The 24,122-nt window shown below is 34.1% G+C and overlaps 6 protein-coding genes across 18 annotated transcripts; 2 read left to right on the top strand and 4 right to left on the bottom strand.

The window, feature by feature from the left end:
• Nucleotides 1-8: 8 nt before the first annotated feature.
• On the bottom strand, nt 9-2,401 carry LOC132906346 (mitochondrial enolase superfamily member 1-like). Its single transcript, XM_060958468.1, has 6 exons — nt 1,869-2,401; nt 1,654-1,756; nt 1,449-1,564; nt 1,182-1,336; nt 498-1,081; nt 9-423 (listed from the first exon to the last, which is right to left on the bottom strand). The coding sequence occupies exons 1-6, from the start codon at nt 1,947-1,949 to the stop codon at nt 125-127; spliced, it is 1,338 nt and encodes a 445-aa protein (XP_060814451.1). The 5' UTR covers nt 1,950-2,401; the 3' UTR covers nt 9-124.
• Nucleotides 2,402-2,774: 373 nt separating this feature from the next.
• LOC132906356 (p21-activated protein kinase-interacting protein 1-like) lies at nt 2,775-5,130 on the top strand. Of its 7 annotated transcripts, none has more exons than XM_060958490.1 (4): nt 2,775-3,081; nt 3,224-3,273; nt 3,387-3,549; nt 3,652-5,130. In XM_060958490.1, the coding sequence occupies exons 1-4, from the start codon at nt 3,072-3,074 to the stop codon at nt 4,329-4,331; spliced, it is 903 nt and encodes a 300-aa protein (XP_060814473.1). In that variant the 5' UTR covers nt 2,775-3,071; the 3' UTR covers nt 4,332-5,130. The 7 variants fall into 7 exon arrangements, with proteins under 7 accessions (XP_060814473.1, XP_060814472.1, XP_060814469.1 ...); XM_060958489.1 differs by having other exon boundaries at nt 2,776-3,073; nt 3,160-3,273; XM_060958486.1 differs by having other exon boundaries at nt 2,776-3,073; nt 3,157-3,273.
• Nucleotides 4,685-12,819, bottom strand: LOC132906328 (neprilysin-4-like). Of its 4 annotated transcripts, none has more exons than XM_060958416.1 (17): nt 12,732-12,819; nt 10,130-10,181; nt 8,661-8,731; nt 8,317-8,495; nt 7,866-8,111; nt 7,530-7,735; nt 7,258-7,434; nt 7,059-7,157; nt 6,823-6,967; nt 6,479-6,693; nt 6,205-6,381; nt 5,974-6,136; nt 5,825-5,873; nt 5,676-5,743; nt 5,416-5,558; nt 5,150-5,314; nt 4,685-4,971 (listed from the first exon to the last, which is right to left on the bottom strand). In XM_060958416.1, the coding sequence occupies exons 2-17, from the start codon at nt 10,139-10,141 to the stop codon at nt 4,795-4,797; spliced, it is 2,292 nt and encodes a 763-aa protein (XP_060814399.1). In that variant the 5' UTR covers nt 10,142-10,181; nt 12,732-12,819; the 3' UTR covers nt 4,685-4,794. The 4 variants fall into 4 exon arrangements, with proteins under 4 accessions (XP_060814399.1, XP_060814398.1, XP_060814401.1 ...); XM_060958415.1 differs by lacking the exon at nt 12,732-12,819 and adding an exon at nt 10,824-11,794; XM_060958418.1 differs by lacking the exons at nt 7,258-7,434; nt 12,732-12,819 and adding an exon at nt 10,824-11,794.
• LOC132906341 (dipeptidase 1-like) lies at nt 12,612-16,013 on the bottom strand. 2 transcript variants are annotated; one of them, XM_060958457.1, is made up of 9 exons: nt 15,898-16,013; nt 15,559-15,766; nt 15,171-15,412; nt 14,492-14,663; nt 13,970-14,407; nt 13,545-13,803; nt 13,204-13,288; nt 13,070-13,145; nt 12,612-13,000 (listed from the first exon to the last, which is right to left on the bottom strand). In XM_060958457.1, the coding sequence occupies exons 3-9, from the start codon at nt 15,265-15,267 to the stop codon at nt 12,766-12,768; spliced, it is 1,362 nt and encodes a 453-aa protein (XP_060814440.1). In that variant the 5' UTR covers nt 15,268-15,412; nt 15,559-15,766; nt 15,898-16,013; the 3' UTR covers nt 12,612-12,765. The 2 variants fall into 2 exon arrangements, with proteins under 2 accessions (XP_060814440.1, XP_060814439.1); XM_060958456.1 differs by having other exon boundaries at nt 15,171-15,297.
• A 147-nt stretch (nt 16,014-16,160) lies between these two features.
• Nucleotides 16,161-19,473, top strand: LOC132906365 (nucleolin-like). Its single transcript, XM_060958499.1, has 5 exons — nt 16,161-16,414; nt 17,370-17,627; nt 17,711-17,851; nt 17,943-18,067; nt 18,174-19,473. The coding sequence occupies exons 1-5, from the start codon at nt 16,307-16,309 to the stop codon at nt 18,190-18,192; spliced, it is 651 nt and encodes a 216-aa protein (XP_060814482.1). The 5' UTR covers nt 16,161-16,306; the 3' UTR covers nt 18,193-19,473.
• LOC132906338 (uncharacterized) lies at nt 19,075-24,026 on the bottom strand. 3 transcript variants are annotated; one of them, XM_060958445.1, is made up of 5 exons: nt 23,889-24,026; nt 23,053-23,356; nt 22,678-22,973; nt 21,686-21,910; nt 19,075-21,625 (listed from the first exon to the last, which is right to left on the bottom strand). In XM_060958445.1, exons 2-5 carry the CDS (start codon nt 23,295-23,297, stop codon nt 20,637-20,639), a joined length of 1,755 nt encoding a protein of 584 aa, XP_060814428.1. In that variant the 5' UTR covers nt 23,298-23,356; nt 23,889-24,026; the 3' UTR covers nt 19,075-20,636. The 3 variants fall into 3 exon arrangements, with proteins under 3 accessions (XP_060814428.1, XP_060814429.1, XP_060814427.1); XM_060958446.1 differs by having other exon boundaries at nt 23,875-23,980; XM_060958444.1 differs by lacking the exon at nt 23,889-24,026 and adding an exon at nt 23,687-23,842.
• Between the last annotated feature and the right edge of the window lie 96 nt (nt 24,027-24,122).

Genomic DNA, 24,122 nt, shown 5'->3' with positions numbered 1-24,122 from the left:
AATGATAATAATATATCAGTTTATTTCATTAAGTATTTAAAATGCTGATGCCCATTTCAGTTCATTTATATTAAAATAAAGCTTACTAAACACATTTAAGTTGACATAAGTTTTTGTATTTATTTTAGTTAAATGATTTGTAGAAAAGCCCCTGTTCGTACATGTCCTTCCATTTTTCCCCATTCGGATATGAATAGTTCTTAATAGATTCTTCATTAAGTTTGGTTGAATATCCTGGACTCATGGGTGGCATATAAGAAGCGTTTTGAACACATACAGGATGTTCAAAGTGCTCGTGTTGTTGATCGACATATTCTATCACACGGTTTTCGGTAGATGCACTCAAACATATAAAATCCCACATCTGGAGATGCTGAACCATTTCGCATAAACCTACGCCTCCAGCATGTGGACACACTGGAACTAATATAATAAAAATTATGATAAAATGTTCAATCTAGTATCTTCAGAAAGTAGTTATTATTTATGCAACCTACCACCCATTTTTTTGGCCATCAAATAAACAGCTAATATTTCATTGATTCCTCCTATTCTAGCCGAATCAATTTGACAATAATCGATTGCTCTCGCTTGTAATAATTGCTTAAACATCACGCGATTAGCGCACATTTCACCGGTCGCGACACCGATGCCATACGGTCTTAATTCGTTTGCGATTTTCGCATGTCCTAATATATCATCAGGAGACGTTGGTTCTTCGATCCAAATTGGTTTGAATTTTACCAATTGTTTCATCCACTCGATCGACTCGTTGATATCCCATATTTGATTAGCATCTAGCATCAATTTATTTTCGTGTCCTATCGCGTCGCGTACCAATCGGCATCTTTTTATGTCGTCTGTTATATTTTGACCAACTTTTACCTTGAAAGATGTAAAGCCAAGAGCTAAAAATTTATTACAAAGCTCTTTAACTTTAGCATCGCTATATCCAAGCCATCCCACTTGCGTCGTGTACGCCGGGTATCCATTTTTTCGTAGTATTTCTTCGCGTTCTTCTTTTCCTTTTTGATTCTCTTTCAGTAATTTCACTGCTTCTTCTTTCGTAATAACATCGGTACTATGGAAGAGAATATCATAAAAATTTGTTTCAGTTTTATATAACAATATAGCGATTTCCTCGTTTCAAAGTTGTTCTCATTTCGTAAAATGCAACTTACATGTATCTGAAATCAATCGTAGAGACTAATTGTTCAGGGGATAAATCCGTAAGTAATTTCCAAACAGGTTTATTTTCTATTCTAGCCCACAGATCCCACAATGCATTTATTATAGCAGCCGTAGCGAGGTGAATAACGCCTTTTTCTGGTCCTATCTATTACATTTCATATATTTATATTAAACACATTGAATTTCCTAGCGTGCTTCTATATTTCTCACATGTAATAGTAACTCTCTTATGTGATCACGTATTTGTAATAAGTTACCCATCTTAATTGCGATTCACTCGTTAGTTTCCTCCAAAAAGATCCAAAGTGTGTAAAAATTTCATTGACATTTTGTCCTTTCACTAAATACGACATTGATTTGCAAGCTTGTACGACTATGAACATTTCAAAGAAAAGTTTGATAATATCATCTTATCCCATAAACAATAATTAGTCGTTTTAGAAGATAAGTAAATATCTATACCAATTTCTGTGCCTCTACCCAAAGTAAATGTTAATCCATATCCTTCGATTCCTTTGTTAGTCTTGATCGTAACGTACGCGCAAGAATAATCAGGATCGGTGTGCTGTAATTGAATATTATATTACAACCGGGGCTGATAAAATTAAATTTTAACACGAAATGCGAGATACGCACAACATCCCAACGAAAGAAAGATTAAAGCATTACGTACGTACCATAGCATCACTTCCATCAGCTAATAACGATGTTGGGAACCTTACATCTTTCACTTCCACTTCTGTTATCAGAATCTCCATTGCTTATATGAAGATCTTCTGAATTTTCAATTTTTTTTAACAATGGGTTACCGCGGTGTTTCTAATGAAATAGTTTCATGCAACGTTTCTCTGAATATCAGTAGGACAACATGGATTCCGTTAGATATTACATTTCTTTTATCATGTATTACGTAAACATAATCTCTGATAAATTTGATACGTACAAAAGAAAAAAAGAAGTGTAATTATAAATAAGAAATTTTGAAATTATGAATATTATTAAAACACGACGTACAGAAAAATGATTGTTCTTTGCAGGTATCACAGAATGTTGCAATATAATATATAATATATATAATGTTAAAATAAATATTCTGCAGTCGGTACTATCGTGCAGTTACTCGTTATAAATAAAACCTTTAACTTTTCAACGCGTGTTTAATTTCCACCATCCGGAATCCAACACAACATGTGTGTCCTTTTGTGTTTCTTATTGAATATATCTCTACAAAAAAACATCACGACATTAGTCCTATTTTCTTTTTCTAACCGTTTCCCTGATATATACGAAAAACATACATGTACCCAGATCCATAGCACGACTTAATTAATTAATTTATTTATTAATTTAATACCATATTTGTTGCACCTTTGTTTTAAATATTGCCTAAATATTATGTGATCACGAAATGGTATCAAAGATTCATCGATACACATAACTTCAGATGGACATAAACGATTGAAAACATCTGTCTCTCTATTGTCTTATCGCAACCTTACACAGATCTCCGGCCGCCAGCATATTGGTGAAATCGGACATCGCGCGCTAAATAAAAAGGAAGGCAAAACAGGCTTGGCGCTTAACGTATTCGTTGCCTCGTCTACACTGCTCTACAGTTAAATTCGCCGCGCTAGAGTTTACCTTATTATCATACAAGATATTCACGCTGGAGGGAACCACAGGCCTACACCAGTTCATAAAACCTGTAATTTTATAGGATCTTGTATATGCTAGCACGTGCTATCTTCAGCATTTAGAAGCATGGTGCAATTTAGATCATAGTGTGAGCACTCTCATTTCCTCTTTCTTATTACCTACAACTGCAATTACAATTACAATTTTGTTATCATCAGCAACAGAAATTGTAACAAACGTCAATTATGTATGTATGTATGTACCTATCAAACCAGTTTGCGAATGTACATATTTACATACATTCCAATTAATTCGATTCCACGAATAAAGTAGTCCAGTTTGTACGTATTATTTTGTTTGAATTCCAACATGCCGGATCTATTCGAAATAATCGTAGGGACATACGAACAGTATTTACTCGGTTACAAAATAAGCAATAATGGTAACGTAAGTAAACAAGTGCCTTTCCGTTGTTATATTTTAGGTTATGTTCGGCGCATGGAACTTACTTTAGTTGCATATAATTTCATATTTTACTGATAAATTTGATGAACTTTCAGGTATACAATATGGTAAAAAGTTTCGCAACACATAGCCATGCCAGTAGCATACGTAGCGTTGCGAGTAACAAAAATATTTTAGCATCTGGTGGAGCTGATGATTCTGTTTATTTATACGATTTACATAGCAGAGTAGAATTTGGTAGATTAATGCACCATAATGGTAGGTGTGATTATATATGATCGTTATTCGCATGGCATGTTAACATTGGGGATGAAATTATCTATTTCAATATGTTTTATATATTTTTATATGTTTATGCAGATACCGTCAATTGCATTATGTTTACTCCTGATGGATCTCATCTGTTTTCGTGCAGTAACGATGGAACTATAGCTGCAATTCGATGTGGAAATTGGCTAACAGAAAAACATTGGCAAAATTCGCATAAGGGTTCAGCTGTTAATACTTTGGCTATTCACCCAACAGGAAAAATAGCACTGTCTACTGGAGCGGATGGAGTTCTACGAACTTGGAATCTAGTTAAAGGAAGACAAGCATATGCCACAAATCTAGTCCCAAGATTGAGATCAGATGCTAGAAATGTAAACGTTCTTAAATGGAGTCCTAATGGCGAAAAGTATTTACTAGCTGTAAATCAGAGAATAGACGTATATTCCGTAAAATCAGCGGGGGTCGATAATGAAATAAAATTCGACTCAAAAATTATTTGCGTAGAATTTTTGAACGATGATTTAATTGCTGCTGGTTTGGAAAATGGTCGAATCAAGTTTTATAATCTTGAGACATCTGTGGAAACTGTAGAAATAGTTGCACATGATACACGAGTGAAATGTATGGCTTTTGAAGATAATTTGTTAGTTACAGCTGCGAGTAATGGCGAAATTAAACTATGGAGGTATCGCAGACGTAGATTGGATATGTTGCAAAAAGTTAATTGCGATGCTAGAATTACCTGTTTATCTCTTGCAATGCTGGATTAGAATTAGTATTTAACACTAAACCTACCGACACTTTGTGTATACCTATTCCTACCGTGTCCGGTCAAAGTGTTTATGAAAAGTCAGAAATTATGAAGCGATATGATAACGTTTAAATATACTTAAATTTCTGTAGAAGTTTGAAAACGGTTAATTTGAACAGCAGTGGTAGGTTTAGTGTTAAGTTAAATATATACTGTAAAACACGATATTTTCTATTAGAGAACAATATCCACTTTTATGGACGTTATACACGAAATTCGAATATAATGTTTCTGAGTTCATTTCACTGATATTCTGTTTTGACATTGTCGTTTGTCAATTTTTCCATCTTGGGAATAAGTTCAAGTACACGATTTCTTGTTTATGTAATTTTACTATGAATATTATACAATGTTCTTTTTAAAGAATGACATAATCTCGTATGTTCGGTAATGTTCGGTGCGTGCTGTGTAATTACAAATAATTACCAAAGAATACATTTGCGAGACGGATTCATGGGACTTTCAACCGGACAATTCCATGCTTTCGCAAAATCCGCGTTATTCGATAAAGTTCCGATGACTCTGAAATGATTTGGTGCATGAACTCCTTGTATTAATTTAGACTTTAGCGCTCCATTCGTATAACTACCGCACCAGACCTACAAAAATGTATAGAAGTGTACATATTCATATCGGCAGTGTATACATATATTGTAAATATTTACATGTTTCTCACAAATTCATTTATTTTATACGTTCGACGATATCTTCGGTTTAGGAACTATCACGATTTTTCAATAAAAGTTGTATCGTTCCTTGTTAATGGCGACTACTTACTTGTGCGAAACCTATAAAAAATAATTGTTCTTGGCTATAATTAGCGAGGCCGGGTAGAGCTAGTCGATTAGTATTTCTTATTCGAAATCGTTGATACGCTTTGTAGGCCTCTTGTATACCACCGTTATCGGCTATGTTCTCTCCCTGTGTATTCACGCCATTTACCTAGACATGTTGAATTACAGATCAAAGACTTACACAAGCAATCTTCACCTTGGCTTATTTTGCATTAGGGTTAAAAGGACGGAAGGAAGGTTAATACTCACCGTGAAATTATTATTATCGCCTAGCTCTGGCAGATGGTAGTTACCGTACTGTTTGATTATACACTCAACTTTCTCGTGGTAACGTTGTAACGTCTCGTTGCTCCACCACTGCTGAAGATTCCCGTTTTCGTCATATCTACGACCTTGCATATAAACAGATCGACTCATAAAAATTGTATTTGATCTATACGAAGTTTACTTAATTTTCTACAATTTATTACGATACATATTGATACAGTACATCGACATCGATATACTACCTTGATCATCGAATCCATGAGTTAGTTCATGACCCATGATTGCGCCCATGGCACCGTAATTGACAGACCTGCGGAATATGTTTGGTATTTCAATTTCGTATTCAAAATTTATTTAATTTATTCGTTGATTATCAATGATTTATACGTACTGTAAACCATTCCCGTAAAACGGAGGATGCAAAATACCAGCTGGAAATGCTACATGTGAGAAAAGTGAGGCATTAGATCGCAACAGGAACACGAAATGATAAAATAATATTTATAGAATATAATATCCATATAATATTCAAATACTTACTGACTGAGTTTAATATTGCGCTATAAAACGCATTTACCGTTGTTCCAGTCGATATCCATCGATTTTTGTCCGGTTTCTCACGCAAACTATTTAAACTTTTCTTGACTGTTGCGTCAGTTAGCATCAAAAATGTATCGAACAATCGCCCAGGCACAACATTTTTCTGCAACAAAATTTCATCTTGGATTTCCAGATTTCCCATTGACCGAGATACAAGCTAAGATACCTTACCTCCTCGTAAAATTTATCCAATTTTGTTGAATTAGTAAGCCAGTCTGGAATTCCTACGAACGGTCTTATCGCGTGCAGCTTTCTATAAGCCCGAGCTCTTGTCTCACCATCCATCCAATCTAGTTCGGCAACCATTTGTTCAAACGCTGCCTTAATGTCGAGCAACATTTCTAGAGCCTGAAAACCGTCTATCTTTTCTTTGTTTCTCTCTACATACTTATCGTAATTGTACACATAGCAATCACTAAACAAAGGAAAATCATATCGTACGAACCTTTTGTCGAGCATTATCGTCAAAGTGTTTTCGTGCGTAAATATAACTGAGAGCCATACCAAAATTTACGTTTACATTTCCAGTACAAATTTTCCATCTCGGTGTCTTTTCTTTTAAACCGAAAACTTTCTGCGAGAATTTGAAACCAAGATCACGAAATTGCTGTGACGTTAATGGAGCAATCGCCGAATAGACGTTCCACCATACGAATCGCGCTAGAACATTTCAGCAATTGATTATCGATAACGCTTGATACGATCCAAATTATAAGTGGCGACATGTAAAGTTTCGCAGTAAAATGGTTGATATATGTATGTATGTAGAATATATATGTATATACTTACCTATCGTAGCGGATGGAGTAGTTGCTAACAGTTTAGGTAGTTTCTGTAAATACTGCAGATCCATTACGATCACACGCTCCGATTCAGTATTTATTGTCACGTTTGTATCGTCGAACACCGCTTCCAAATATCTGGTCCAGTTCCACTGAAATGGGTTGATTAAAAGTCTCTCTCTTTCTCTCTCTCTCTTTCTCTTTAATATCGTTCATAAGCTTTTCCAGCTTCAATTCAATCACCTGTTGTACGTGCAAATCTGTCATCAGTTGAAATTCATTGATAGTTACATCGTAAATAAGATGATTTACGTTGCGTCTTTGTTCTGGAGTTGCCATGATCTGAACAAATGTAAAACAATTGGTGGATTTACTCGCTCGGAATATGTGCGCTCGATGGAATATAATTTTAATAATGCAATAAACTTTGATGAATACTAACGCGCGCGATATTCGTGCTAAAGTTTAAGATTTCGTTGGCAAATTCGGTGCTTCTATTCCCTGCGCCAGCCAGTTTGATCATGCTTTCTATATACTTCTTATATTCCATTAATTCCGATTGAAATCGCGAAGAATCGAGCAAATAACGCTCGCTAAATCCTGGTGACGTTTGTTCTATCTAAAACTGTCCGAATTAGTTGACGAAGCCGAAATTGAAATCGTTTTATGGTTGTAGAATTTAATCAAACGAATTGCTCTACCTGCTACACTTACCATCATCATATTTTTCGTCGTGTCTCGTATATCCTCGCTAATATAAAAATTTAGAAATATATTCAAACCTAAAACTCTCTGTATCCTGCCGACAATACCGGGAAGATCAAAAGGTAAAGTTTCGTTTTGTAAAGGTGGGTCTTTTGGTAATCCGAGCTTGTTAAACGTTTCATAGACGGGTTTCAACCCCAGAGCTTCGATGCTCGCTAAAAGGACGATAATTCGTATTATTTTACGTTTGTCTGACAATTCGAGTTCCGTGCGTTCTCTCGTTTTACATTTATCGATGTTTCTTCTGTTAGTTATTTCCAATTAGGATAAATCGGTTATTCTTACTTAAATTCATACAAGTCCTGTACAGAGTTCTAGCCAGCTTGACCGATCTCAAATCGTTTCCATCGTCCGATTCTTCGAGCAATATCCTTAGATCTTTCAGTAATCGTTCCTTAAGAAGACTCAATTGATCCCAGGATGTTTGACTCTGCGGTATAGGATTCTTTGAAATCCAACCGCCGCAGGCGAATTTGTAGAAATCTCGACAAGGATCTACAGATCTGTTCATCGCCTCTATTATCCTGGCGGCTGGAACGTCCAACAACTTTTGTTTCGCGTTAATGTGAATAAACGTAGGATCGACGCAAGCATAAATTATTATTTTTCTTATATAAGGATAATTGAAATTGAAATGTGATATTTCTGTGTTTCGATTACATCGCGAGGCTAACTCGGGTGGGAGTAGGAAAAAGTGTAGAAAAGGAAGATAGAGGAAACCTTGATTTTATGGTACCTGTCCTCACGCATTCCTCGCTCTGGCACATCTCATCGTAGACTTGCTTGCGGAAAATAACCATCTGCAAGGCCACCGTTAGTAGCAACGCAATCACGATTACCATTAATATACCAACAATTATGATCAATTTCCATTTATTTTTGTCCAATTCCTTTTCGTTCCTCGGCCCATATTGCCTGTTCGAATGAAAATTAAGTAAAACGTCGACAACGTGTGATCCCATATTCTTGATTTCATCGAAATATCGAATAAATGTATTTTTTAATTCGATGGAAATAAAAAACGTGTATCTTAAGATTTCAAATTTAATCTTTCGTAGTTAATCGTAATTTGCTAATTACCACGAGAATATCGATTCTTGTTTCATCTCAATCGCGCCATTCCTTTCGTCGTTTGCGTCCGGATCGTTTACCTATAAAAACGAAAATAATAATAGTGGCGAGGATCGATGCTCTTTTACCTCGCTCCAGAATCACTGAAATTACTTTGACATTATTTTTGCCGTTTTTACTCTAGATTCGCGACAGAGATCCGACAACGATAGTTCTTCTTCCATTCGTAGAGTGGTTAAGGACACGGAACAGTTACGCGTAGATGGTATCGTCGCCGATACCTTTTTAATGTTTAAAAGTTAATCAGCTGTTTATTCTATTCTTGCGAAATCCAATCGGCGCAGCGAATGAATTTTAATTGGTTTTCGTCGACGATGCGTCGACAGCGTAAATAAACTTGAACAGGTCGCGCAATCCGTCTAATCCGATCGGCTGTGTCACGTACTGCAAGAACAAATTCTAAGCCGCTGTAGAGGCATGCTCTCTCTCTCTTCTTGTGTTCCGATTCGTTGCACGCAACTGAATTGTCGAAAACGACGATTGTCAAATTGAATGCTCTATTTGGAAAACGAAAGCTATGAAAGAAGAAATTGAAAAGAAAGAATAGTATTACCACGTGTAATCAGATTGGTATGAAACAAACAGATGATGCGATTGCGAAGAAGAAGTTAATAAATTGAATTCAATTGAAGCGTTATTAATGTTTGAAAAATTATTAATTGATCAGAAAGATGTACATACAAGCGTACGACGTTGAAGAAATTAATTAAACAGCAGCAGTAGATAATTAAACAGCAAACAAATAGTTGTATTCTCAGTTGACTAATGTGTACCAGAGATAGAACGAATGTCTAGATGTACACTACAAGATAGCAGAAACACATGTAAAGTAGTTGGTTTAATGCAACTATGACCTTCTAGAGAAAATCTAATCGCTTGGATGTACAATTACGTAGATGAAAATTTGATCGCAACTTTAATCTTGCAAGGGACCTTGCGCGCTTATTCAAATTTCACGTTTGATTTCTCATTCTTGCGTTGATCCAAGGATTTTTTCGCTTTTGAGCTACTTAAAAGAGACGATACGAGTGTCGAGTAACGATGCGAACATAATCGTCGTATCGTGATATTTTCTTCTAAATAGATCGACGTATCGCGACGCTTGCCTCGATTAAGCGTTCTAATTAATCTTCCTTATTCGCTTATCGACTTATTTATGCAACTAGCGATGTAATTAAGGAAAAAGTATGCGTCGCGATAACACACTTTTCCGGTTTTTCAGTATTCGGCTATTCAGTCGAAGACAAACCATGATGTCGCTTGGAATTATAATGTATAATAAATACATATATAATAATATATAAATGTTGGAAGATACACTGATGTTTCATTTCAAATTTCTCAATAACACGAGAGGACGAAACTGCTATGATGCTAATGGTAAAGAATCCCAAGTTTGTTGAAATTTGTTACCTTACCTTGTATTTCATTGTTCGCCCCTCTATTTCTTCCTTTGCCGATCGGATTTATCTGAAACGAAGAACGATCGAATAACAGGATCATCCGATGATAAATATATCATATATATGTATATATTATACAGTGTTACGGGTACCCATCCGGGGTTATTGAGATTGATCGTGCATCACGATATAATCGTATCCGATACATTTTTCCACGTTTTGTCGTTTGTCTGGAAATATTACACACCAAACATGTACTTGGACTCAAACTTTCATTTGTGAAAAAGTGGTGATCGTATTGAAAGTCGTAGAAAAAAATGGAAATAGAGAAGAGGACGAATGGGAAGAAATTTATGCGCGTTTCGCAATATGACAAGTGTATATATTGCTCTCCCTGATTAGAAATAAGCCATGGCTATTTTTACGGAAACCTTCGCTTTCATCCGTAGTATACACAGTTCATCGAACTTGAAAATTGAAATTGAGTGCGTAAGTCGTAGTCAAGAAAGGAGAAATGACCGAATAGATGTTTACAAAAAAAAAACATTTTACGATCACAATCATATCCATGATCTATGTTCTCGAGTTCATTACAAAGGCTATTTCTTGTGTCATACCGCGGCATGATCGTTTCTTCGAACTTGTGTTCGTCGATTAAACTATGTACTCAATGTGCTTCTAAAACAGCATACGATCGCAAAAGACTTACCTCGATTTCGTTTTGTCTCTTTTCCCGTTTCCGTTTTGCATACGAATATTAAGCCTTAATACGTCCTCTATGTTTCCTTGCTCAGGGTATCTTCGTTAATTCATAAACGATCACACGAGATTGAAATCGAAGGACAAAATAAAAATAGTAAATTTTTCCTATTCCTATGGTATATGAAATTTAGTCAATTCAAAAATTCGCCCAACAGTCATTGGTCCTCGTTCTTCTTTCTTTTCTTTACGTTTGATTGCGTTTCGATCCCGGTTTCGACGCTTCGATGATTGCGAATTTTATTCAATATTCGAACATTCCAAAATTCGAAGCTCGGAGAAGAATACGACTCGAAACCACTATTAAACTAAACTGAGCTTTCGGCGTACGAACCAGCGAGTATACTCTTCGACTCCCCTACCACTTCCGCGCGACGAAACCATGTTGTCTAGGAATGGATCTTTTCCACTTTGAATCATTCGAACGCAAACTTTCTTCGATTCACGATAACATATCGCACCACACTGTGATTCACAGTGGGCTATTTGCATCAAAAAATCAACAAGAGATCGATTTGAAAAACTCTGCGTGAGATATATAATTTCTGCTACGATATATTTGTGTATTCATGAAACGTTGTGCTTTGTACAAGAGTTAAGAGTTGCAGTGACTCGTGTTTTTCCTTAACTATTTCTTGAAACATATTTTGCTTATAAATTATTTCGATTCAGTGTCATTTGAGTGCAAAAATCATTTTTCCTGACTTTTTAATACAAATACTAAACTTGATTCTGCTGAACTCTAGCAGCTAGAGTATTACGTGAACGCGTACATTTCTGTAGTTGCGGGATCAATGCGTAACAACGTATTGATTTCGCGCTTGTATATGACCTCGAGTGTTTTGAAAAACCAAGAAAACTCGCTTGCTGTCAATAGTCGACAGTTGGTAGTTGATAATCTGCGATCGATAGTTAGTAATTGATATCCGTTGTAAAACTACAGCGCAAATACTTTGTTTCTATCAATCATGTTACCACCTTGTCATTTTTCGTCTCTTTTGTTACTATCTTCTTCATTCTTGCCTTCTCTTCATTTGGTTGTTTTCTCTCTCTCCCCCCCCTCTCTCTCTCTCCCACGTTCACAACAAGGTTTCGATCCAATTACGATTTATCTCGATCTTTTCGATTTACCCGACAAACACGTCACGTGTAATCAATCATTGTTAGTTGTTTTCCACTTTCCCCTCTTCTCTATCTTCTTCTCCTACGTTCGAAGGAAACAATTCTTACTTTCAATTTCAAAAGTAAATAATACACCGCTTTAATGTATGCCGACGGCTACATGGCATGTTAAATTGGCAGAAAGACTGATTAATTATAACTACATCGAGTGGACGAAAGATCTATCGGAGTGTCGCGCCTATCGCTACAACTCAATTGCGAACTTTGTAATTGTGCGATGTAATTATCATATTACGTCGAGTAAATCTCGACGCTATTCGTACGAAAAATATATATACTTATATACATGCGGGAATAACCGTTGATTCTACACACGTTTTGACGCGACGTTTATCACAAGCGGCCGAGTCGATTACGAAACGATCACAATTAATTATAATTTATTTTCTATTCATTGCACTGTGTTTAAACGGGCCAGCCGCTACTCCTTCACTGTAGTAAAATATATTCGTTCTAGCACGATAATATCACTAGTTATAGCTATACTGTATATATGATACTATGCTAAGATAGTATGCTTATTAACGAAAAGCAAGGAATAGAGAGGAAACGAAGATTCGTACGATCCGTGGCTACTTTATTAAAAAATGTAAAACGGAGTAATCCAGGTACAAAGAGAGGAAATGATAAGGAGCACACGGTTCGACGTTCTGAAGAATCGAAGATAAACGATTACCGATGCCATAGGAACGTTGTATATCGAATCGTTTCTAGGTGTCCTGATATCTACAGTAGGCAGTATCCTCTATCAATTCCTGAGGAATCAATTCTTCCGATGGAGATTGATGGGACATGATTGTCGCATGATTTTCCACTTCTTTCAACACTCTTAATAAATTTCCGCCCACCAATTTCTTGATGTCCAAAGCTGACCATCTTCTATCTCTGGTCAATTCAGCCAGTAGCAAAGGATAACCAGAAACGTCTGGCAGTTCAATCGGCGGACTAAAGATATATAAAGGCTTATTTATCGACATTTTATTTTAAAATAAGCTGCTGATCGTTTGTACTCACTTCGTTATACCATCGTAACCGGCTCCAAGACCCACGTGGTTAACGCCAGCTATTCGTCTGATATGATTGATATGAGCTGTAAAGACAAGTAACATTTTTTAACATTTCTCAAATAGAATTCGATGCAGGCGTACCTATCACGTCATACATAGAAGCTTTATCGCCGCAGCTCAAATGCGCGCTGTCAAAGCTTACCATAACCAGACCTCCATTTACCGACTGAAATAAGAGAAAAAACACGATAACGCTAACATTCTTGTTTTTCTTTTCACGTATATGTACGAGTCATCGATTAACGCAAACAGTTAATGCTATTGATGGAAAATAAGACAAGGAATAATCATGAATTGTACATACACGCACACGAATAATATAAGATAAGTATGACAAGCAAGATAAGTAAACAGAATAATATAAGAGAGAATGTAAAATAGAAATTAAGGCTCCAGTGGAAAGTTCGACGTTCTTTTCTCACCAAATTACGGAGTATGTCGTCTGGAACGTTGCTGGACGAATTACAGAGAGCTCTGGCCGCGCTATGAGAAAATATCACTGGTGCTTTACTCATCGCCAGTGCGTGTCTCATGGTCCTTACCGAAACATGAGACAAATCTACAAGCATTCCTAATCGATTCAATTCTTTTACTACCGCTCTGCCGAATACCGATAATCCATCGCTGTGAAAATCCAATCGCGCATCCGAATTTGAATCTTCTACCGAACACGAATCAGCCCTGCGGACAATTACAATTGGCTTATCATCATCTGCTTATGTATACGAACGCCAGCACACATTCATTGATACGATTGATACTTTTCTTATCCTATTTGTATTATTCGTATATCAAAATAGAGATGCCGACTTGATGTAGAACGCGAGAATGAGAAATGTAAACTTACCATGGAGTATTGCATTTATGTGTCAGGGTCATGTAGCGAGCTCCCAATTGATGAAAACTTCTTAGCACAGCCATGGATGTCCCAATGCTATGACCACCTTCGATTCCTACCAAACTCCCAATCACGTCATCCTTGTGCGCTTTTTCAAGCTCTTTGCTACTCGTTACCATTCTTATTTTCTTTGGATACCTCGAAGTTAGCCTACGTACTACGTCTATCTGTTCCAGGGTGAGTTGCACCGCGTCAAGAAATTGTGCTTCGCATGGAACATAAACGGACCAGAATTGCCCGCCCACGATACCTTGCCGTAACCGCACCAAATCAGTTTGCCACTGAGAGCCCCAACTTATGTTTCGCGACAAGTTCTCGTCGAAAGGAAAGTCTTTCAACTTTGTGTTTCCCCGATGTTTTCGGAGATTCCATGCGAAATCATTGTGCCTGAAATCAGAAATAACGATAGCTTGAATTCACAAACTCTTATACTGCTTGGATCAAAAGCTTTTTTACGAGATACTTTCTTACCCATCGATCAAAGGTACTTCGGAGAGCATTCGTCTTACAACTTGAAGTCTAGCTTCCAATAAATGCGAGCTTCGTAGTTCCAAAGCTAAAGGTAATCCAACGCCTGCGATCAAAGCGCATCCAAGGAAAAAGAAACCAATCATCACTATCCATTTCCTTAACACGTTTCGTCCTGTGTATCATACGATGCACACATCTTTCGGTTATGTCATTATTTCATTCTGGACGAATGCGGACGAAATATAAATAAAAACGAAATAACTTTCTATTGCGCAATTATCTTTCTTCCTACTTGCTAGACCACAGTGATGAATCAATAGATAATTCTTATTAACGCGTTTTGGACAACGCGATTTTATCATCGCGATAACATCGCCAATACGTGGAAAGAATGAAAACCGTATCGAATTCTGATCTCTATGAAATTCGAGCAAAAATAGCCACTTTTACGATTCTGCCCTACCATTGTTTCATCGCTAGAGAAGTTACACGGTTACGAAGCATTAAATAAACTCACTGACGTGCGAAATTACAAAAGAAACTGAAGTGGTCAACTAGCTATCACCACAACAGACATAATCTGTCCCAACTGTTTTCTAAACCACTTCATTCCATCCGTAAAATCCTCGCCTCTATTCCTACGATTAACGGTATACAAAAATTTGTCGTTCAAACTTACTGTTTTCCCTTGGTAGATCTTTATTCTTATCGAATGAGGTGGAAACAACTGAATCCTTTGTATGGTGTACCGCATCACCGTTCGGCAGTTTTCTCATTAACTCGGGAGACGATAATTGCAAGCAAGTCTGCAAAGTAAGTTGCAAGCAAATATCACTTTACTTATCAAAAACGAACAATCAAACTAGTCACCGTTCGAAGTAGTTCACCATTGTGTCAATAAAATTCGGTCAACGACCCAACCTATATATTTGATGAAAAGACATACACATTATTCTATACAAGTTAACAGTCTTAAATATATCGATTGAACAAACCATCACTAATGAATATAATAACGCTTAACAAATAACTAAGCAAATTAGAATTAGACTATTTTACCTAATTACCTCTAATATATCAACTTCTTTTCTTCTCGGTGGTGGTGACCGATAAACCATACCATCTTTATTCACACCATACAGCTCAAACATCTTTATTTTCTTCCCACGATCGCTTATTCCCTCTGTACATTGACTTCTTCCCTCCGTAAATATCAAAGGGAGCGTCCTATGCTCTAAAATATTAACGCATGCGCCAACTCTCATATCGATCCGACTCGAAAAACATTTTGAATTTAGACGAATTCACACAATACGTTCTATTAAAAAATAATCGGTATTAAAAACAGCTACACAACTGCTTAATTATATTACAACTAAATTAACTATTTACGGGACTAGACATACTTTTAAATCATTGTGAATCGTACGTATTCGTTTCTTCTGTTTTTCGTCATCCTTTCTCTCACTTATTTTCTCTTATCTTTTACTTCCTTTCCACAATGTCACTTTTTACTTTGTATTACTGCAATCTGCAAGTATAATAGAAAAATTGTGTAAATGATTAAAATGATTACCTAAAAAATTCCGTGTCTCGCGGTTCTATGGACGCGCAGGAAATTACAAAGCACGCGTCGCTTCCAGGCTGCGCAGGAGGATATGCGTAAATGTCAGTTCCGACCGCTATATACCGCCATATTGTTTGCGACAAATCGTGATCGTGCTCTGGTCTATCTTGTACGTGGTCTCGTGAAGTTTTTCTCTTGTTCGGTGAGCCCCATTGGGAAAATTTGCAAACATTTCGCGAAAAAGCAACATGAAGAAAACGAAGGACGTATCAGACGAGGATGAATATTCCGCAGATGATCCGGAAGAAGTAGAAGGAGCTTCTGAAGAAGAGTGGACTCCTGAAGCCGGAGCTGAAGTAAGCCCACGCTACTAATACTTTCTTCTTCTTTGCTCTTATCGCAATCAAATTTGTAACTGTTTTTTAACTAACCCTACTTTCTCACTTTTCTCTTATGCTTTCTGCCTATTTCTTCATGTGTTAAAACGTTTATTTGTGCTTAGTTATTCGTAAATAAACTTCTGTCAGTCGGCTAGTTGCTCTTACTTTAATACATTATATTTTTCATCCAAGTAAGAACAAGAAACGCAAATGTTTCTAGATATAACATTCAACTTATCATTTCTAATGCTTGCGCCTTACTCCTAATTTTATACCTTCCGTTATTGTCAGAAAAAATGATCATTTTTAATCAATCAATTCTCCTGAGTAGATAACGAGAAAACACAAGTCGATTTAGTTATGTATATATATAGTAGTGATGTGTCGTTGCTGTGTCAAACATGCTACACGATATACCGTACTTTACCAAATCTATTACTGCTAATGAAATGTCTCGCAAAAAGTACATTTTATTGTGAAATGATTCTTAATATTTATTATCAGCGAGAAACTTATAATTAAACCCTACTTTTCATTATATGCTTAGAAGATCAGTTATTCTTGGAAATGCTATTACAGTTGGCGAGTTATCATCGCCGGCCGGTCGGTGGCGCCGGGCGCTATATACATTTTTCAAAACAATGCAACTCTACTATCTATGCCTTTCATTATTATTATTATTCATTTAACCACTTTCTCTCTTATAATGGAATAATTGTTATTCATTTTTGTTATATATCATTATATAATTGTTTGTATATTTATATTATCATGAGAAAAATTATTTCAAATAACAATAAAAATCAAACATTTAATGTACAAAAGATACTTTATTTTGTTATCGTATGTCTCAATTCAATTAACCTACATAGACATTTAATAAAATGATATAAATAGCGATTATTTCAGTAATACTAATTTTAATATTTAGAGCGGTGCTAAAAAGAGGCCACAAAGGGAAGCTGCTAAAAAACGGCAACACTCGGAAGAAGAAGAAGATGAAGAAGAAGAAGAGGATGAGGAAGATGATGATGAAGAGGATGACGAATCTGATTCAGATACAGGAAAGAAACCTAAAAGAAAAAGGCGGTCTAAGAAAGAAGAAGATGAAAAGGAAGACGAAGATGAAGAAGACTCCGATGATAATAGCTTCAATGAATCATCGGGAGAAACACCAAAAGATTTTACCGTTAGTTACCTAGTTTATAAAATTCTAAACATTTGTCTACATGCATAATGAGAATACAATGTTGTTTGTATTGGTTATCCTAGTCTGGTGCATTCGTTGTGGCAAAAACTGATATTGGTGGAAATACGGATCCAACATTGTGGAGGATAGATGGGAAGGCATTACTTCAAAAGTTTCTACCATTCAAAGAAGATGGAAAAACGTTATATAAAAGCACATCGACGGTAGATTATTAACATAATTATTAATTCCAATATGAAATCAGCACCGCCTCTTTTTTCTTTGTGCCTAATAAGTATTATATGTATTTTATAGTATTCTGGATGGTCAGTAAATAACAAAGATAAATACTTAGCAGCCCAAGTAACTTTCAAAGTGCAAAGTAGAACAGAAACCATTGTTGAACTTCACCTTGATCAGCATCAACCAGAAGTTGTAAAGTATGTAGTTTCCTTCTACTTTCTTTTGTATTTTTATACTATTATTTTGTTATAATTATAGAATAATGCACAACAATAACTGATCTTTTATTTCTTATTTTTTCAGAGAAGAAAAAGAAGACTAAATATAGATCATGTTTGATCATATTTGTTTATATACATTTTAAGGTATGCTAAGGAAGAATACATTTACAATCACAGGTACACATCAACATTACAGACATATTACGTAAATACGTGGATGCAGTTTACAAAATGATATCCTAGCAGATTCGTGTTTAAAAATAAGATTGAGTGGACCATGGATCTCAGTTCTTTACTAAGGGTAGCTTTACATATAATTGACAATTTTATGAGCTGTTTGTGTATGTTTCGATTGATAATAGCTATCAAACAATTTCAAACATTATTTGTTTCCGTAAAAAATATTATATCCACTCATATTTCGTGTTTTATAAATTCGACGTAAGTCTAAAATTTCTTGTTTAGACTACATGTTACTTTCAAAATATTATTGTATCGCTTACAATATTGGTGATAATCTTGATATACAAATTTCTGCATAGTTTTAATTGCAAAATTTATTCGATCCTCTGTTGCACTTTAAATAATTCAATGTCCCAGTTATAAGAACACCTTCAGTAACTAGATTTCGTGTTATGTTTAGTCGTTGAAATAAAAAACTTTAGATATAGAAAATAAATCAGTGTCAGTTACCGTTGTGGTCTTACGTTCCTATTGCCGTATAAATTCATATTGAAAAATCATATTATATATACTTTTAATTATCTTGAATTACACCTCGAAAATTTCATGGCTATAAATAATATGTATGATGGACTTCTGTTAGTGGCAACAGTGTGAATAAGAAATTAATTATATGTACTGTCATCAATCATGTTCAGTGGTATGTCATGTTCGATCTAGCTTTATGGATAAAAATTATGTTTTACGTATATAAAAGAAAGAAAAAAGAGAGAGAGAGCGCGCGAGAGAGAGAGTAAAAATTAATCGTGTCAAATATTTATTCAATATTCCTATATTATTTGTACATTTCATATTTTCTACAAAGCTCCTACCCTGTTTATGTAATTTGTATACATTAAATTTATTGGAATGTAGGCACATAATAAGGAATACAATTTCCATTATGAGTTTAATAAATTTTAAATCATTAAATGATACATTAGATAAAGAAAAAATGTGTGTATATATATTATATTTATATATACACACGTATATAAATAAGTCCTGCTGTAACTTCCATTTTAATTTGTACTTTAAATGTTTTGATTAATAATACGTAAATATAATTTTTGTAATTATGTCTAACTTAATTACAAAGGCTATGTGTTGAAATGTAGTTAATGTTAGCAAAGAGCCCCAATAAAACTATGTTTAGTTCATATTACGAGCAACTTACAATAACAAAAGTATATAATATAATACTTGAGCATTAAAAACAATTAACGAACTTATAAAATTATAACTCTATAAAAATAATTATACACGATAACTTTTTCTATTATAAAAAGATTTCAAGAAGAAGTTTATTTCTTTTGTCTATACATATATGTATTCTTGATTAGACGAAAATTCGAATATTCAATTAAGAGCATAAGATTGTAAGTTCTTCAAGTAAAGTGAAATTATCTTCTTTTTTAATTTTCTTTTTCCCAAACATTCGCTGATATAGTACTAACTTGTGTGATAAGTTGTAAATTATTTTGAAACTAATTTATATCTTTGAAAAAATATGTCTGTGTGTGTGGCATATGTTTATCAAAAAGCTTTGAATTTGAGTTTTTATTCTTGTTATTGTTGCTATTATTATTGCAATTACCACTACTATTATGGCTGCTACTATTACTGATATCATCATTATTTTCTTTTTTTGGTAATATATTCGGAGCACGTTATTATTGCGAAAGTATATGAGATTAGAATTTCAATTTTTTTTCACTAAAGAATATGTAGTGTTTAATTGGCACAATTTTAAAATTTAATTAAAATTTAAATGTCAGAAATCATTTCAATCATACTTGAATGTATACATGTACATTATATATGGTTGAACAAGGATAAAAAGAAACGATTTATATATCAATATAAAATTACAATTAAACTCTCGGCATCAAGCAAAATTGTAATATGATTTAAATATAATAACAAAAATAATAACAAAATAGCAATAATTTTCAAACATAACGAAATATTAAAACTATTTCACAGTAATGGAACCAATATGTTATTTGTAAATATATAAGATAATGAATATTGATATTTCATCCATATTTACTAAGTAATAAAAGTTTTAAATTATATAACAATATTTACATCTTTATTTGAAACTAAAAACAGAATAAAATATAATTGCTATAAGCAAAAATGCATTCTTGCTGCATTGATATCTATTATAATATTTATCACCTGAAATAACTTCATGAATCACTTTAAGTGATGAGCGAAATACTTTTGAAAATATACAATCGAAATTGCTTCAAAAGTTTTAGATATCCTAACATCATAAAGAATATGAAAACATGTTTTCATAAACCCATAAATTAGGTCAAAAACCAGGTTCTAATCGTACAGATAACACATTATTTAACATTTCTCGAATTTCTGCCATTTCTCTCCTGCTCTTTGTCACCATACTTTCCAAATTTTTATTTTCTTGAATAATTTTTTCCATTTTCTTCCAATATTTTTTAGTACCAGAATGACAGCAACAGGTTGTTTTTTCGCCTTTATCTATACACACTTGTTCTACAAGCTTGGTTTCCTCAACATAGCATTCATTTTTATTTCCCTGTTTATTTTTACTTAAACTATCTTCTGCTGATTTATACATTCCTTCAAGTAACTTCTCTGCACATTCATTTACGTTATAATTTTTAGTTTCATTTTTTAATCTTGGAAATTTCGTGGAAACGCTTTCTTCATGTAAATTTTTATTCCTGTTACATTTCATCCCCATGCATTGCGCCGTATCAGACTTGCTGAAATTTATATTGCAATAGTTTACCGCATCTGTATCGCTTATTCTAGATTGTCGCTTCAAAGTTTTTCTCCTTCGAGCAAGTACAGTGTCGTCAACATGCTCAGTAGTTTGCACAAAGCCATCGCTGTGTCTTCGTTTATTTACCATTGATATTTTCCCGTCTTTCATATCATAAAATCCATCACTGGCTCTTCGAATATCAGACACATTTTCTGAAACTGTGTTTGGAAACATATCATCTTTGTAGTCAGTATTTTTATTCAAATTTTCATTTTGCTGGTCTTCGCTTTCTTCAAAAACTTTTACTGATAAAGAAACATCGGTATCGTTAAGTTCCGTACTATCGTTAAAAAATAATCGTTTTGGTAATATTTTTTTCTGGATAGGTGTTTGCTCAAATACTTCATTATTATTATCAACTAAATCATTAGATACTCCTGAATTTTCTACAGTGTTAGAATCATTGCTTGGAATACTTTCGAACGACTTTTTTTCGTTAGTAGGATCAATTTCGATTAGATCACCATCATGACCAAATGCAAATGACTTTTGTCCTGAAAATGTTCAATGTTCAATACTACAAATAAAAACCGTATATAAAATACAATTCTTACCAATAATCATACGTTTATTACGCATGTCGGGACTTTTTGAACGTGGTCGTTCCAAAAATTGTCTGCTATCAGGAGACAACACAGAAAGTGTACCACCACAATGTAGTGGACTGTATTGTTCATACGAATTATACACTGCATATGGATCGTGTTCATGACTCTCATGCTCTCGTAAACGCTGCATAATCTTTTGCACAATTTCCGATGGCGCTACATACGGTGAGCCTATCACATAAGAAGAATAATGATTTCACATCCTTTAGTAATTAAATATTATTATACATTAACAATAAATAAATATAGTACAATACTAAAAGTAGCTGTAAACAAGAAGCAATGACAATTTATGAAAATACAACACAATACGCAAATTATAAAAACTATGCAAATTTATTTCTTTTTATTAAACATATTACCGGTCTAAATATTTGATGATCAATTTGTCATATTTAAGAAATGTTCTGCAATCTAAATAAATGATTATAATCACACCACATCTATGATACAAAAACAATTACATACTTATTTCAGGCATTAGATATTTTCACAATGGTAATATAACTATTTCATGCAAATTCTCTTTCCTTGTTATCTATGATAAAAACAAACATACTTGAAACAAACCCATAAACATAAATAGTTTAAGCACATCAAGACAAATATTTTGCTTGTACTGAAAAGTAATTCTTTTAAGTTGTTTAAGAATCAAGAAAATTTGAGAAAAAATCTAACTGCCACAAGACTTACAAAATTAATTGGTCCAGAATGTCTGCGATGTGGATGAAGTCTAGACACAGATAATGTGTCATCACTTCCTATAACATTACTATTTGTGTAACACAAATTTATTTTTAACATAATTAATAATTTAACTATAAAACTTATTTGAACTGTCCTACACTAAGGTACAACAACTTTTGAATTACTATTTATTCTTCTCTCAATTCCGTTACGTGTTTCTCTTAAGTGTCAGTTTTTGATAAGCAGCTCACCTGTCAAACCTCTATATCCGAGAGATACAGAATCAAAGGATTCACTAGTTTCCTGTTGCTGCTTCATAAAATCATTAATAGCTATGCCTTTTAATTTCGATGGTTGAAGAAATCTTTTTGGTATACGAGAAAAGGAACCATTCTCTTGTGGACTGCTCGAGCAACCACCAAATCCAAGGCCTAGCAAAATTGCTTCTGGATCTGCTTTTCTTAGCTCTAACAAGCTTTCTACACTACTACAATGACTGCTATCAGATTGTAGACTTGGATCCCGAACCAATTTATGAGGCAATGAGCTGTGTGAAGTAAATATAATTGTAAGTATGATGTTTTTGAATTTATTATATATTTCCTGTATTATGCCTTTTATTATACCTAGGTAATCTCGTTGTATTATTTGATGTTGTATTAGGAACATTAATAGGCGCAGACACTGTCATAGTTAATTGTTTTGTTCTCATAGAATATGGAATGTCCTTAGGCTCTGTTAGTGCCAATGAAATATTAGGTTTCTTACTGCTTGATTCTCCTTGGTTATCATTTTTCATTGAAAAATTAGACTTTATAGGTGATGGTATTGAATCTATCCATTGTTGAACAGGCCCAGTTTGACGTCTCATCTCCCAAATTCCACGTAACCAATCCGTTACCTTTACAATTGTTTCTTTCCTTGTGTTTTCTTATAAAATATAGATACATAATAAAATTATAAAAATATTAGAAATTCAATGATGGACATAATATAAAATTTAAAATAAATTTACTTATGATAGAATTAACTGTAAAATGAATTAATATTAGCTACCGTAAAATGCAAGAAGTTTGTTGTATATGTGTAAAATTCAATGACATCCATATGTTGCACAATAAATATTAAAAACAATTTCTTTAAAAAGATTTAAACGATAATTTTAATAGTTAATGATAATTTAAATATTTAGATGCAGCTTATATGAACACGAAAACGTTATAAAATAACAAACGATTTATTTTCCTCGACAATATGTACCTGGATCCATATCCTTTAAGCGGCATAAACAGTATATAAATAGAATTAATATTAAATAAAAAGTGAAAATATCCGATTGCACAGATACGCATTAACTAGTCATTATTTTTATATGTATATGATTGCGAAATAATAATTTTAATAATGCGTATTGATAAACTATAAAGACTATGGGTGTAAAATATTACAAACCAACACCTACCTTTAATTTAAGAGAAATACAAGAATAAAGAAGACATTTCTGTTCTAATCAAATCGTATTTAAACACATGTTTGAAGAATCTCTATTCATTGAATGATTTGTGTACCGCGGAGCGATTGAGAATAGAACAGCCACTTGTTAACCACTCTAACACGGTTTCAGGGCCGTCTAATACAGTGGTACTTTTACAAATTTTAACATTTAAGTAAGTAAATATAACTAATTGTCATACAT

This window comes from Bombus pascuorum, chromosome 4, assembly GCF_905332965.1.
Source record: "Bombus pascuorum chromosome 4, iyBomPasc1.1, whole genome shotgun sequence".
In the NCBI taxonomy this organism is placed as follows: domain Eukaryota; kingdom Metazoa; phylum Arthropoda; class Insecta; order Hymenoptera; family Apidae; genus Bombus; species Bombus pascuorum.
The sequence above is the reverse complement of the archived record's forward strand: the minus strand, read 5'-3'. Positions and strand labels throughout refer to the sequence as shown.